Source organism: Xenopus laevis, chromosome 3L (assembly GCF_017654675.1).
Source record: "Xenopus laevis strain J_2021 chromosome 3L, Xenopus_laevis_v10.1, whole genome shotgun sequence".
In the NCBI taxonomy this organism is placed as follows: domain Eukaryota; kingdom Metazoa; phylum Chordata; class Amphibia; order Anura; family Pipidae; genus Xenopus; species Xenopus laevis.
Genome location: NC_054375.1, coordinates 128,437,203 through 128,454,201, shown reverse-complemented (window position 1 = coordinate 128,454,201; position 16,999 = coordinate 128,437,203). Strand labels below are relative to the sequence as shown.

Genomic DNA, 16,999 nt, shown 5'->3' with positions numbered 1-16,999 from the left:
TTTGGGGAATTAAATGCTTTCCTTTCCTCAACGGATAGATTATAAATGGATGATTTGTGAACATGTGCAGGGTCGGACTTGAGCATTGGGGGCCCCCTCACCACTTCTAAACTCTCGCCCCCACCCACCCACGTGAACACCATTGTGCTGTGTGCATGAGTGAATGCTTAACGGGCCACATCTTTTCTTTAGGGGGCAGCAGTTGGGGCCCATGAGGACCACAAGGTTTTTTCCTGGTGTCCCTCCAGCCCAGTCTAACCCTGAACATGTGTTTCTAATAGCCTCGAACCAACTAAATCCTGAAACATATCCACTGATGAACATTTTGTTTGTATGGGGTAAAAACCAGAGGTCATCCTCTTAGATAGATGTAGATATTAACCCCTATTTTTCAGTGAAGAAGTCCACCAGCCTATAGGGTATTCTATGAAAACAGGACATTTAGTGGAGATACTAGTTTTCCATTGGATAATTCCTTCAGCTTTTCTCATGGTTCCTTTTAGCAAGCCTACACACATGCAGATGTGTCTGCCAGATATCTGCTGGCATATAAGTTGAGCAATTGAAAGCAAGACACTGACAAATATAAGGACTGAATAAGAGTTTAATGAATACCAGAATGGTACCTACATCTCATTCATGCCATGAAACCAATGAAAAAGCAGGTGTGTGTGTGTACTGGAGGAATCCACTTCCTTCAGAATCTTTTAAACTCTTCTTCCAGCGCCCACAGCATTCCAAAAACTAGAATTCGCTGCAACATTCTCCATTCAAAGCATACCATACGCAGCATAAAAACAAGTAAAAATCAACAATTATGATTGTACAGGTTTTTAAAATACACCCTAGAGCCCTCATTAACCTGCAAACCTGAGTCGCTGACCATGAAAATAGCTCATACAATGGTAACTTGGTAGGTAGGACTGTCTTCATGTTCTTCTGTGTCTAGCCATCAATCTGAAGGCAATCTGGCCAATTTGCATTGTCTAAGGTTGACAACACAAATTCCACGATAAACATTTCCGTAAGAATTCAAGGGGTCTCCCATAGAAGGTGGCAGCTCAGATTTACAGCCAGCAAGAGGCTTAGTCAGCTTGATATGTAATGGTCAGTGCCCTATGATGTTAAAGTGACAGGAACTGCAGCATATTATGTGTTCCCCCACTGCAGCACAGAAGGCAGCATTAAACATCATAGGTGCAGAGTGCAGCTCTCTCTTTGGCCTCAAAGTATTATCTGTAACAGCAACTTGTAACAGTGGCCTCTAACTGCACATGAGGAGTGAGAGAAGAAAGGACTACAAGCATCCATCAAAGCCTTCTTTCTACTACACATGCCAACCAAGAACTCTGTATTCAAATAAATAACGTCACTCCCCTAAACCAGGGGCTTCTCTACAATAAATAAAAATATTGCATTTTTTTTTCTTCGGCCTGTTCATGAAGTTGGGTTTGGAATGTAAAGTCCTATTGAAATCATGGAGCGGATGTTACATGGCAACGGCTTGGAGCTCTGTGGGTTTCAACATTTTCTTTGCAGCAATGATTGTGTTCTTCATTAGCATGGCAACAGTCATAGGTCCCACCCCCCCTGGCACTGGAGTGATGTAACTTGCTTTCTTTCTTACACCTGAGAGAGAAACGGTACGCGTTAGTGACACAGAACCTCATTTACATCTATTGGATAAACAGCAGCAAACAAAAGGTATATAGGAGACATGGTTGAAGCAGAACTAAATTAAAATTCTGTCATTTAACGAAATTCCTTGGTATAGGTATGGGGGTCAGTAATATGGAAAGCTCTGAATTACAGGAAGGCTGTTTTCCATAGACTATTTTAATCAAATCATTTAAATTTTAAAACCATTATTTTGTTTTTCTCTGTAGTAATAAAACAGTACCTTGTACTTGATCCAATAAGATAATTAATTCCATATTGGAGACAAAAAAAATTCTATTGGGTTTAATTAATGTTTAGGGCATGTGAAGGCAAAAAATCCCATTTTTACTACTAACTTTAATGAAAAAGAAACCAATATACTTTAATTAAAAAATGTGTACCGTTTTTATAAGAAACCTGACTGTATGCAGTAAAATTCTCCCTTCATTTACTGATGTGGATAGGAATTGTCAGACGGTCCCTAACTGCTCTGCAGGGAAACAATCATACTTATGTACAGCAGGGGGAGCCCCTCCTCACTTCCCAGCCATGCAGAACTCAAGCAGTTTTGTTTTTTTTCCCCTGTAGAGCAGTCGGGCGACTGTGTAGAGATTTGTATTGGATTTTATTTTTGCCCTTAAACCCCTTTACGGTTTCCAACTCCAGCTGCAGGGACAAAGATCATGGAGCCAGATTAAAACAGATAAACTGGGATTCTATTTGGAGGATTATTTTGCTGCAGCCACTGGTTCTGCAGAGTTGGAGAACGTTTGTATTAAACAATACAAAAACTATAAAATCCACAGTAGATTACATGACAACACAGGACCCCGTGCAGCCTGTATATTCTGATTATTAATCAGTCTTGCTGTATCGGCTTCTGGCAGATATTATTTAACTTGTGCTGTTTTGATCATTTATGATGATCCCTAAGCAGCCCAGACCACACTGAGCATGTGCACAGTCTTAGTCTTGCAAAGATGTTAAACAAAGTTACAAGATGGTGACCCCATGTGGCCCACTTTGAAAGCATAATTCATTTGTTGGATTAGGCTTGTGGTGCAGTAAGTTCATGTTTATGTTTAGTATACAAAATACAGCATTTCTAGCCTTATTCGATTTTTGACTTTACATCCCCTTTAAGGTATGGAGATCCAAATTACAGAAAGACCCCTTACCCAGAAAACCCCAGGTCGCAAGCATTCTGGATAACAGGTCTCATACCTGTAAATATCTATACACAAAATAGTACAAGTAATATTTTAATGGGGGAAAAAACTTTTCTTTACCTTCAAAATCCACATCACCAACAAGTTTTGGTTTGCCGGTGACTGGATCCTGCACGCGGTTAATGCCAACATCGATGACTGCAGCGCCTTCCTTTATCATGTCAGCCGTGATGAGGTTAGGGATGCCTGTGCAGAATGAAACCATACAGCACTCTTTAAAAAATAATCTCTGAGTACAGATTCTAGTGTACAATCGATATTATACTCTGTATCAGATGATCATGATGTGAACATTACAGGACAAAACATCACATTTGGACCCTCTTTAATCTCTGGAAGTTTGAAGTCAGAGTGGTGCTTAAGATTTAATATAGTATTACTTTTGGATTTCCGTGTGAAAGGTTTGCAGACGGAAATTTCAGATCAGCAGTGATTTCTTGCTTGCCATTATGTTTGGCAGTGCAATTCTTGGGGTATCTAACTATTCCCTGCCCTTGACTCTATTTGTAGGGATCATCCCTCTTGCACCTATGTTATTACTTCTCTCTGTTCTTTCTCTGTATGACCTCCCTCTGTCTCCCTCTTTTGTTATCTCTACTCCCCAATAAAGAGTTTTTTGCAGACAAGTTGCTGCTTTGGATTTGTCCCACAACTTTATACTTCTACAGAAGACCTCCCTCTGTCATAGTGCAATTGTATCCACCTTTTTGACATACGGCCACATTAATGAGCTTTTGTCAAAAAGTTGGGGATTTTTTTTCCTTTTACAGGGGGATATTTATCAAAGATCAAATTTCACAGCTTTGTGAACTTTTAGACCTCAAATTTAATTTAAGAAGAAACGTGAATGTAAAAAAACTCGAATCCGTGTAGTCAGGGTGAATAACTGGAATACTCTGATTGATCGACTTGTCAGTGGAAAAAAAAAACGTAAAAATAGCTTGAACTGATCAAGTTTTCGAGCAAAACCCATCAATAAAAAAATCGAACCTCTATTAACATCTGCAAATGATTCAAGGGACCTCTGCCATTGACTTTACATGACATCGACAGTTTTTGGATGGTGTATTTTCTGATTCAAGCTATTTCTAGCTTCGGGGTATAACGTTTTTTGTTGTTTTTTTAACCTGGAAAATCGATTGACTAAACAATACCCTCAAGCACTCAATTTTTGTGTGGAAAAAACAACTCAACCTCTGATAAATAACCCCTATGTGCTTAACTTCAACTCAGCTGTGCCTAAAGGAGAAGCATCAAGGGTGTGAATCTTTAACTCCAGATTGTAGCTCACCTGCAGCTGCAACAACAATATCGGCAAGTTTGGTGTGCATCTTCAGCTGTTCCTTAGGAGTGTAGCGGTGAGATATTGTCACTGTTGCATCACCTGTAACATAAGCACACATGCACCACTGTCAGAATACATATCTATAAAATAAGCACAGGTATATGGAGACTGTATATTAGGTTGCGCTTGGATTGCATGCTTTAGGACACTCACCTCCAGGACGCTCATGCCGTCCATCTGTGTGCAGCAGCATTGCAATGGGCATCCCAACATTTTTAGATCTTCCAGCTACTACCACGTTTTTACCAAGAGTGGGAATTCCTGGGAGGACGCAGGAGAGTTTTTTTTTAATGCCATTTTTTACAGCTCTTTATAACATTGTTTCAAAGCTCCTTTTAAAATGATTCCAACATAAGGAAGTAAAAAAACCCATAAAATAAACTAGAAATCCATAAGAGATGATCTGGTCAAGTAATCAGTATGCTGATATCTTGGGTATTTGAAAACATGCTGGAAATAAGGTAAACCTTACTGTAAATTGTGATACAGAAAGTCAGAGAGCTTATAAAGGCCCAATGACAAAATCATGATTATAAAAATCTAAGGTGTCTTGTAATAACTGTATAACAGAAGAGGTTATAGTCTCTGATTTAGGCCAAGCACATGAGTTATAATCTGCAATAGGCTTTATAGAAAGAATTGCCCACTGGATTTTTTACTTGTGTTTTTTTTAGCTTGGATAGTTCTCTTTTTAAAACAATCGCACATTCATTGCTATGACAGTTATATTCAGAAATGTACCTTATACCTGTATAATTAATCTCTATTCTACTCATCCCAACAGATTATCAGAGAAAAGAGAAGGGCACAAGACAAAAGCCTTCTATCTCCTTACCTGTTCTTTTAATGATCTCCCACACTCCCCAAGGGGTGGCCGGCAGCATGGAGTACTGGTCCAGGCACATTCGGCCCACGTTCACCACATGGAAACCATCAACATCTTTGTCTGGAGTAACAGCGTTGCAGATATTCCTCTCATCTAAGTGTTCTATTAAAATTAAGTTATTTTGAGTAACTGGTTATCACAGACCATAATTTGTGTCCAGGAGACCCTGTTCTCAAGTTATTGATCAATAAAAGCAAGGAAATGATTCTACGAATGTTTGATGATAATTTCACCACTAGATGGCATTTTGGATCAGGCTTACTCTTCAAAGCTAAAATAACTGCTTCACCCTTCCCAGCTATAGTCAAGGTGATCCCACTGGTGTCTAATAAAAGGGCAGACAAGTTTGGGAGTTTTACTTTGAAAGCAGCTAGTAAGTTGCAGTTAAAACTTAGTCCCTTTGTAAAATGTATAATGAAGCAATAGAATTCTTCATGAATCAGATGAAAATTGAGCATAGGACTGGCCAGATATGGGATGACTTTGACGTAGTTGGCCAGCTTAAATATATTGCAATATATGGACAAACTATCCCTGTTTTGTTTAAAGGGTAAGGCATTTTTCACTAGCAGTATGCATATAAAAATAATGTTTCTGTCTTAAATATATTGATAATGGGTTGAGTGCAGAGGACTCTTGTATTTGTCTATATGTATTTTGTGGTCACAGCCTCATTGCACCCCCGCCTAATGGTTGTAAAAATTAGTGGCGAGCATAACTTTCCCTTGTTTGTTATGGATTTAGTATTTGGCCATAGGTGAGGATAAAACTTGGATTGCAGAAGGCCACTTTTTGCAACTAAAAGGAATGGGCAGAAATTGATTTCACATGGGTGACAAAAAGTCCCATGTGACATTTTAAAGTCATATGACTAGGCATTCCTCAGAACTGAATGCTACAATCAGTGGTGGGATTTGACTAAATCTCTAGCCCAATCTTGAATGCAGTGCATCTTTATTTATTATGAGACCTCTATAAAACCCACAGGGCAGACTGCATTCATTAGAACTCATTGTTCACTATGCACGCCATGAAGAGCCAAGTTAAATTTTTAGGCTTGTCATGCTTAATTGCAGTAAATTCTAACCTTAGACTGAAAACTCGGATGAGTCACAATGGACTGTGCCTGCAATACTCTCCATTTGCAAGTTTATTATTTGCATTACCTGGGAGAGGCAGCTGCACAAGGAGCCCATCGACATGATCGTCGTCATTAAGCTTGTTGATGAGGTCCAAGAGCTCCTCTTCTGTGATGGATGTTGGCTTGATTATGGTTTCACTGCTGATACCTGAAATAGAGCAAGAGTAAAGAGCACATATACCATTAATGTAATGGCTTTTAATTAAAAAAACATTTTGCACACTGCACCATTGTTAACTTCAACAACCCCTACTACTCCAATAGATATTATTCTTTAAAGGAAAACTATACCCCCCAAACAATGTAGGTCTCTATTAAAAGATACTGAGTAAAACAGCTCATGTGTAAAACCCTGCTTCATGTAAATGAACCATTATCATAATAATATACTTTTTTAGTAGGATGTGCCATTGGGTAATCAAATAGAAAATTGCCATTTTAAAAAATAAGGGCCGCCCCCTGAGATCGTAAGATTCACTGTGCACACATACAAACCACATGTAAGGTCACATGAGCCAATTAACAGACAGAGTTCTGCCTTTTGCTTCCATACTTCTTCCTGTTACAGTTAGTGTTGTAGTATTTCTGGTCAGGTGATCTCTGAGGCAGCACAGATAGAGTCAGGAAATGGTGGCTCAAGGCAAGAGATGTAAAAGGGCAATATTTATGTGAATATATATTCCAGTTTGGTAAGATTCTTTAATATGTCATTCAATTTGATATAAACTATCTGTTGCTTAAGTATTCATTTTGGGGGTATAGTTTTCCTTTAATATAGCACTGACATTTTGTAGCAATTTCCAATGCTCAGTCAGCATGTTTACATGGCCCCCCACGTGATTAATTTGCTAGCCTGAAGGTTACAGATTTGCACTGGCCTTGAGATGTGAATGATCAATCAGATCAAGAGAAATGTCCCAATTCCAAACCCACCAGCACACCCTGGCTTCTCACGACAAAATTGGTCAGGTAAAAAAGGGGATCGGCACCCTTAACAACACGTGATAAGAAGAAAAATACCGGCACTCAGGACAAATAAGAGTGTATGGCCAGCTTATCAGCTCTGAATTTGCTTTATTAGCACAGGGTGGTGACAAAAAACCTTAAGTGTACAGAGTTTAAAGAAACTGTAACACCAAAAAAATAAAATGTTTTATGTAATGAAAATATAATGTACTGTACCATATAAACAAGCTGCTGTGTAGCCATGGGGGCAGCCATTCAAGCACAGGATACACAGTAGATAACAGATAAGCCCTATAGAATCCCACTGTTTGATATAAATATTTGTTATGTGCTATGTAACCTGTACCTTTTCTCCTTTTCCAGATTTGAATGGCTGCCCCCATGGCTACACAGCAGCCTGTTTCTATAAACTAAAGTAGAGTTTCTGAAGCAAACACATGTTGTACCAGTGCAGGGCAACACTACATTATATATTTAAAACATTCATTTTTTGGAGTTACTGTTCCTTTAAGACACTGGAGGTTTTATAAATGCCACATTAATAAGTCACAGGAAAAAAGGTGTGGAAGGTACTGACTCACCCACGTCTGCAGCGGCTTTTGTCTTGTTTAACACGTAGGAATGGCTCGCAGGGTCGTCTCCAACAAGAATGACACTGAGGTGTGGCCTCTTGTTGCCGGCTGCCACCCACTGTTCCACATCGTGCCGGGCCTCTTGCCGGATTTGCCTTGCCAGCTTTCTGCCAGAGATGACGACTGCCTCATTCCTGCACCAAAAACGAAGTCTCAGCGTTAGTACAGTACCATTCAAAGAAAATGAGCAGATTATCGGAGCAAATAACATGCAGACATCCTTCTGTTTTAGGCAGTAAATAAAACCATGAACTGGCTGTTGAATGAAGTGAATAAGAATGGATGACTTGCATGGCAGAAATTAACCTAAAATTCAGCATTCAGGGTATAACAGTAGAAGGTACCCTGTGCTGGTGAGTTTTTCAGCTAAAAGAAGTATTGGCCCATGGCCCAAAGTTAATGATTATATTTTCAACAAGGTGCCTAACAAACTGACTCTTGTCCTTTAAAAGAGCACAAAATGAAAGACATGTTCCTAGTATTAGTAGAGGTTTATAATGTAATAGCAAATACTGGTTCTATGTCCCTTTTAACACGGACATAAAACTTTAAAAGGACCAAACAAGCACATGCTGCCTGGACTGATTTCAGCAATACAATACACACGGACCAAAGAAAAAAAAGGCCTTCTCAGCAATGGAAGCTTAGGGTTTCTCTAGATCACAGTATGAGCACAAAAATCCAGCGTGTGACCCAGACATACATACTGTATATTTACAGCACATGTGTGACCTAAAAATATAGCTTGCAATTTGCAGATGGCAGCTCCATGTAAAACAGTTTCCCATTAGGGGATGAGAGACCCAAGAGACAAGCTAATTATAGAGAAGGTTGGCAAGGCCACTGCTACTTCTATTACTGAACTTAAAGGAACCTTTAAATAAAATCAGTTAAAACCACTTTGGGCAACTGATAGTTCTCTACCAGTGGGTCTGTATGTCCCTATGTCATATCACTGTTAGCCTATAAGATCGTTAGACAAGTCCAATTAATCCCACCACCCAGGCATCCCAAACATGCACTTGCCTGGTGACCTCGAAGAAGCAGCTTTCCCTGCAGATGGCCATCTTAAGCATAAGTAAACCTTAATACATAAGGGCTCATTTAAGAGCAACAGTGTAGTGGCAAAGTGTTTTTTGACCTGCAATGCAGCTTCTTCTGCAGGTTCTTAAATGAGAACTACACCCGAACAATAAATATGGCTAAAAATGCCATATTTTATAGAACGACCTTATTGCACCAGCCTAAAGTTTCAGCTTGTCAATAGCAGCAATGATCCAGGACTTCAAACTTGTCACAGGGGGTCACCATCTTGGAAAGTGTCTGTGATACTCACATGCTCAGTGGGCTCTGAGCAGCTGTTGAGAAGCTAAGCTTAGGGGTCGTCGCAAATTATCAAACAGAAAATAATGTTGACCTGTAATATAAACTGATGCTACAGGGCTGATTATTAAATTCTGATGTTAATTGCACTTGTTTCTGTGCTGCCATGTAGTAATTATCTGTATTAATTACTAATCAGCCTTATATTGTGACATTTCTATTCTATGTGTACTGTATATTGTGAGTGGGTCCCTAAGCTCAGTAAGTGACAGCAGCACAGAGCATGTGCAGTGAATCAGCAGAAAAGAAGGTGAGGAGCTACTGGGGCATCTTTGGAGACACAGATCTTTACTGCTAACGGGCTGTGGTTGCCTTGGGCTGGTACAGAAGCCCAAAATGTGCAACATTTCTAGCCTACTTTAGTTACACTTTAGTTTTCCTTTAATGATAAATAAACTTTACTACATAAGGGCTCATTTAAGAGTAAGTGTTTTTTTTTTATCCACAGTTTCTTTTAGACTTTTAAAGAGGATGTTCGCCTTCCAAACACTTTTTTCATTTGAGCGGTTTTCAGATTGTTCACCAGAAATAAAGACTTGTTTCAATTGATTTCCATTTTCCAAAATCAAAGTTTAATGTTCCTGTCTCTGGTTTTAGTCTGGCAGCTTAGTAATTGAGGTGCAAAATCTAACCGGTTACAATTTTGCAACATTGAGATTATTTGATGAATAACCCCTAAATGTTGCAAAATTGTAACCGTTGTTTGTGCAATGTTTGCAAAAAGAAAAAAAAAACTGATTTGGAAAAGTCTCGAATACCTCAAATTGATCGAGTTATAGGCGAAAAAACTGATGGAGTTCGAGCACAAACCAGCGTAAAAAGCTGAAAATCATGAAGGCAAAAAACATCTTCAAATGGTTCAAGGGACCTCTGATATTGGCCTTGTCAGGTTTTTAGCTGGAGTATTTTCAGATTTGGGCTTTTAAGCAACTTCGGGGCTTAAAAATCTTGAACAATTAGATTTTTTTTATCCCGAAAAATTAAATTTTTTGGTGAAACTACGCTTGAAAAAATGTTTTGGGAAAACAACTCACCTATAATAAATAACCCCCCTTAGTTATAACATTTCTCAGCAGCACCTCTTGAGTATTAGCAACTACTGTATCAACTTCAACAGCTGCCTTTAATGCAACCCAGAGATTCTGCTCAGCAGGGACATAGATAAGAAATGCATCAACTAAATGTATCAATTTAGAACAGTCTACAGAGTCAGCGACCCTTTTTCCAGAGCTGCTAGGAAAATAAGGGTGAAAAATCAAAATTTACACTTCAATATAAGCAAAACTGTCCCATATAGAAAATAGAAAGTAATTGGAAAAAAATCTTTACTTCTGGTGAACTATTTGACCCCAACTGAACAAAAGTGTTGGAAGGTGAACAACCCCTTTAAGTTTACTGAACCAGTTGCCATCCCCACTGGTAATAGTGACCAAATACACCACACGTCACCGTCTGATTATCAGGCCCTGCTATGTATAAACATACCATATACTTGTCAATCTGTATATTGATTTTCAAGCCTTCCACCCGTATTCAGCACTAAACCGAAGCATCTGTAAGTGACCCATCGACTAGCTGAAACCTAATGAGCGACAAGCAGCTTGTGATCTAACTGCTCCTGACATCTCAGGTCTTAGACTAAATACATACATTTAAAACATCCCATTTATATTTAGCAGCAACACAAGGGTTTCCAGTCAGCTTCAGCTAGGGTAAACATAAGCAGGGACGTAGAGAGTTACAGCAGTGGAGATTTCAGTGAGAAGGAGGCCATAAGAGCTTGGCCAAACCTGTACGCTGCCCGAATTCACTGTGCATGTGTCCTGCAGGTATTGGGCCAGCCCGCACATCACTACTGCATCAGGTTGCGTGCCCACAGAATACTTGCAAAGCAGTCAGGCTTTCGGTGGAAAAATACCAATCCCCTAAACATGCACGTGGTCAGCAGGCACCGAGGTAGTGCAATCTTCAATCCCCCAACCTTCCAAGTGAAAAAAGGGTGACTTTTTCTAGGTATGCACCGAATCCAATATTTTGCGGATTCGCCCAAATCCTTCTTGACCGAACTGAATCCGAAACCTAATTTACATATGCAAATCAAGGAACTGCGTAGAGCACGGTTAAACATTTTTTTACTTCCTTGTTTGTGTGAAGAAAAGGCATGTGACTTTAATGGATTCAGATTTGGTTTGGCCAGTCACATGGATTCTGCCAAACCCGAATCCTGCTGAAAAAGGCCAAATACAAAACTGAATCCTGGATTTAGTGCATCCCTACTTTTTTTTCCCCTAAAATGGTTGGTTGGGGATGCATGGTTGAGAACCAGTCCAGTGCCACTCTACCATTCCAATATACTTGAGCATCATGTCTCATATTCTTCTGTGAGAGAAAGGTCCCACCTGATAAAAGCTGCTATACAGACCCTCCCTAATAATGGAAACACCACCCCTCAATAATTATATGGGTTCCTCCAGCCCACAACCTTCTTTAATGGATTTCAATGATCAGCTTCAGATATCAAAAATGAAACCTTGACTCGTCTCTAGAACAATGCCATGGAACGGAACCAGAACTGTAGAGAGAATTACGGGATTAATCATTAGCTCAGGAGGAGTCAACTATTACTATGAACACAGACCATAAACTACAATTTTGTTTACACAACACCAGCTGTACAAATAGAACTTTATAACTGGTACTGCTATCAAAGAAGCCATAACAAACTGGTGGATACTGTTTGAAAGGGACAGAGTGACCTCCACCTTTATAGCGTCCTGGTTTTTTTGACTGACAGTCAATCATTTCCTCATCTGCCCATGCCCCAAACACTGGCACATATGGGGATAGCGTTATATTTCCAAATATACAGGCTTACCATCTAATTGTCTTCCCTCGCACCACAGACTGGCTCCAAACAGCCATAAAGCCTCAAGGTAAGTAGGAAGGCAGGTCTCTTCAGATTTTAATCTCTTTTGGGCAGGGAACCCTATTGGGCAAATTCACATCGTAACACTTCACCAGGCATAGATAGATTCACCAGGACAACACTAATTCACTAAAATCTGAAGTTGTGTCCAGGGCACTGATGCTGGCGAAGTAGCGCCAATGTTACTGCGGCAAGCGAAGTGAAGTTGCGCTAGCGTTGGCTAATTTGCAAACAACGGGAAGTTAAAGTTCAATGGACGTATATGTTGCAGCCAATACATTACACAAGCTGGAAAACCTTAATAAATTAAGAGAGTTGTTATATTGCGCTACACATGAGCCCAGTGTATAGTTTATGTGCCATATGTTAGGAAATGTAGGGGGGAAGCCGGGTACCCCAGAAAAAATTTACGATCTTTTGCAGCCCATCACCCTGAAAAATGAAATCACCAGCGTTTTTTGGGTTTTAGAAAAAATTTCAAATATTTTTTGAGGAAGTCTTATCTACTCTATTGCACTTCGCATGGTCTGAGGTGGCGAAGGCAAGTCTGGCGCAAGAGGTAACATTCAGTAAAATCCACATCTTAGTGAATTTGCTCGTTACGTCCATTTGTGCAACTTCCCCAGGCGTAAGGGAGTGAATTACCGCTAGAGTCTATCTCCTTCGCTAGTGAAGTTACGCCAATTTTCGCTAACGTTAGTCCCTTCGCCCTTTAGTAAATCTGCCCCCTTATCTCTTACACTGGTTATTTGTTTTCTATATGTTATCTGTATGATCAGTGTACATACCCATTTATTGTTCTTGGAATATGTTGGAGCTTTATAATTATGTGTTAATAATAATGGTACCCTAAGGGTAAGGCCACACGAGGAGATTCGGGGAGATTTTGTCGACCTGGCTCACTGAGGCAACTTTGGGCGACTATTGAAAACGCATCAACGCGTGTGCATTAGCGCAGGCAACTTTTCATTGTAGCCTATAGGGAAAAACAATGAGGCAGTTCGGTGTGATAGTCGCTCAAAAGACGATTAGTCGCCAGGCGACAAAATCTCCCCGAATCTCCTAGTGTGGACTGGCCCTTACTGTCAAATAGTCTCACATGTGGAGGTCTGTAGCTATTACTAGTACTCGGCTGATGAAGGAACATTATGCAGCCCCTGAAGTTGCATGTGTCAGTAGAACAAAATGGTTCACTCCAACTGAGCAGCATCCTGTGCACCACTACATAGAGACTAGCTGAATATACTGTACATATTTTCCACTGGTTACTGTATTTAAAGTCAGTCTGTGAAGCTCACCACAGTGGAAAGAGTGAAACTAGTAGTCAGAACAGTACGTGCACTGGGGTTAAGTCACTATTTAGCAGCCTAGTTATTTCCATACTTGACAATGTTTATGTAATTTCTGCAATAAACAGCGACCTGCCCTAAAAGGCATATTATTATGTTCTTAAAGAGATACTGAAACCAGAAAATATCCCTTTTTTATATCCATCATAACATTATATTTGAATGCTATTTATAATTTTGCCACAAAAATATTTGCCTGATGATTTTACATTACCTTTCTTACCCCCATGTTCCTGTATGAGGGAGCGTCCATATTTGTGCAGCAGGAGTCTGTTAGCATTAGAAACTAACTGACAGGCTGACAGTCCGGTTGGCAAAACAGTCAGGTTTAGGAACTTCAAGTAACACTTACTAAAGCAGAACTATCAGCAAAAAACTATCAACGTAATCAATATGTAACTCTTAATATAGATTAATATTTTGTGTCAGTATCACTTTAACCAACAGTTTTTATATCCCGCCCCTATCCACTTTTTCCCATCTCCTCTACGGTTTAGCCCTATGGAACGGAGTCTAGGAACCGCACACACAAAAATAAATGACTAGGGTTACCCACTTCTAATTCCATCATTGCTATTTTCCTCCTCCCCAGCTGCTCCTGTGCCTCCAGAACGAATTAACAGTAATAAAATTCTGCGACAAAAATACAGAAATCCTATACATCGCAGCTGAGGCTCCTTTGCCGATACACACACAGTTCTTAGCGAGTGTGTATTCATACTAATCATAAATATTACTCATCTAGGGTTTGCTACACATACGAATTGTAATTATTATTAATCTAGGGTTTGCTACACATACTAATTGTAATTATTATTCATCTAGGGTTTGCGGCACATACTAATTGGAATTATTATTTATCTAGGGTATACGGCACATACTTAATGTAAATATTTATCTAGGGTTGGCGGCACATACTAATTATAATAAATATTATTTAACTAGGGTTTGCGGCACATACCAACTATATATTTATCTAGGGTTTGCAGCACATCCCAATTGTAAATATTATTTATTTAGGGTTTGCGGCACATACTAATTGTAAATATATATCTAGGGTTGGCGGCACATACTAATTATAATAAATATTATTTATCTAGGGTTTGCGGCACATACCAACTATACATTTATCTAGGGTTTGCAGCACATCCCAATTGTAAATATTTATTTAGGGTTTGCGGGACATACTAATTGTAAATATTATTTATCTAGGGTTTGCGGCACATGCTAATTGTAATCAGTGTTCATCTAGGGTTTGCAGCACATACTAATTGAAATAATTATTTATCTAGGGTTTGCGGCACATGCTAATTGTAATTAGTATTCATCTAGGGTTTGCGGCACATACGAATAGTAAATATTATTTATTTAGGGTTTGCGGCACATACTAATTGTAAATATTATTTAGGGTTTGCGGCACATACTAATTGTAAATATTATTTGGGGTTTGAGGCACATACTAATAGTAAATATTTATTGCGGCACTTACGAATTGTAAATATTATTTATTGCGGCACACCGACTATTTTCATTAAAAATAAATCATGGCTAAAATGTTATGTATCTGTGCCCGTCATCTAGAGTTTGCGACACAAACGAATAGTAAATATTTATTTAGGGTTTGCGGCACATACTAATTGTAAATATTATTTAGTGTTTGCGGCACATACTAATAGTAAATATTATTTAGGGTTTGCTGTACATATTAATTGTAAATATTATTTAGGGTTTGCAGCACATACTAATTGTAAATATTATTTATCTAGGATTTGCGGCACATACTAATAGTAATTATTTAGGGTTTGAGGCACATACTAATTGTAAATATTTATTGCGGCACTTACTAATTGTAAATATTATTTATTGCGGCACACTGACTATTTTCATTAAAAATAAATCATGGCTGCAATGTTATGTAACTGTGCCCGTCCCAGTGGGATGAGAGTGCTCTTTAGAGAGGCTGAAAGATAATTCTGCCTGACAATGATGAATATAAAGTACAAATGCTACAGGCTGGGGAGAACATGAAGCGATTAGGTCTATAAATACACATGTAATGGCAGAGGAGCCAGTGAACTTCCCCTTTAAGATGGGAGGGGCAGCAGAGAACTGAGGGAGGAAAGGCAGTGCAACCAGCAAAAGGGATTTCATCAGCCAGGCTCCACTTCCTGTCCCTGACGTTCCATTCAGCATCCTACCATAATACTAGATCTATAAGATTAGCCCATGCACACATCCATGCCTCTATACACACACACGTCACGTGTACACAACACTAGCAGCACAGAGGAGATCTACCAACATACAAGTCACCCTATAAAGTAATAACTATAGCTCCTTCTACATTTAAACCGCCGCTTCTCGCAGAGGAGGCTGGGATTTGTAGTTCAGGCAATTCCCGAAGCCTGTCCCTTTTTAAGACTGATACGGTTCCCAGCTGGCAGTCCCTGGCTCTAATAACCCCCGCCTTACAATGACAGATGTAAGACTCCTGTTTAATAACCGAGAATGACGCTCGGGAGTATTCATTCGACTTGGGAGAATAGGGGGTAAGCACTAAACTGCTGCCTTTGTTGGTTTGGCGGGCAGATCTAATCTGTAGACTAGAGGGGGATCCTGTCATGGGTAGGACAAGCCTCACTAAGTCAAGGGCACTAGCAGGAGCTCGTACTTACCTGCACGGGGTACAGTGGATCGCCCGAACCTGGGCTCTCACAGCGCAGCACAGAACCCGGAGAGATGTAATTGTTGCCATGGTGCCAGCTGGAGAGTTACCGGTGTCTACTACAACCAAGCTTAAAAGGGGACGCCACGCTGGAGAGCGGTTGTTATATAGACTCGCTGACGTCACCGCGAGTAACACGCCCACTGTTGCTAAGAGCCTTGCCCGCTACCTAGGATGAGATTAAGCAGATTGTTTTGTCATTGGCTGCGTAGGCTAAAGGGGTGGGCCCCAAAATGGGTTGCAAACTAGGCGGCGTGTTCTTCCCCTTTTTAAAGTTTAGCTGCTGAAAGGGATTCTCTCATGATTTTTATGACGTCGTTTTTATTTCTAAATTACACTGTTTACACTGCAAATAATTCACTCTACAATATAAAATTTAATTCTTGAACCACCAAATGTAATTTTTTAGTTGTAATATTGGTGTGTAGGCGCCATCTCAGGTCATGTGGTTTTAGAAAGAGCCAGCACTTTAGGATGGAACTGCTTTCTGGCAGGCTGTTGTTTCTCCTACTCAATGTTACTGAATGTGTCACAGTGGGACCTGGATATTACTAATAAGTGCTGTTCTTAGATCTACCAGGCAGCTGTCAAGGTGGCCATACAAGGTTGCCAAATGAGCGGACCCGATATGCCCACTAACGGCTGGGCAATATCGATGAATCTGAACATTCGGCCATGGGGCCGAACGATCGGATTGCAATAGTACGAATAGGCTCCGACGGGTCGCAGAACTGCATCAACTAGCCGATGTGGTCCTG

The 16,999-nt window shown here is 39.9% G+C and overlaps 1 protein-coding gene across 1 annotated transcript; it reads right to left on the bottom strand.

Annotated features, from left to right (window-relative positions):
- Positions 1-590: 590 nt before the first annotated feature.
- mthfd2.L (methylenetetrahydrofolate dehydrogenase (NADP+ dependent) 2, methenyltetrahydrofolate cyclohydrolase L homeolog) lies at positions 591-16,294 on the bottom strand. The gene is given in 8 exon segments (NM_001091754.1): positions 591-1,629; positions 2,949-3,074; positions 4,180-4,272; positions 4,387-4,494; positions 5,069-5,221; positions 6,286-6,408; positions 7,808-7,992; positions 16,192-16,294. Coding segments are annotated over 8 exon segments (1,008 nt in total). The 5' UTR covers positions 16,272-16,294; the 3' UTR covers positions 591-1,489.
- Between the last annotated feature and the right edge of the window lie 705 nt (positions 16,295-16,999).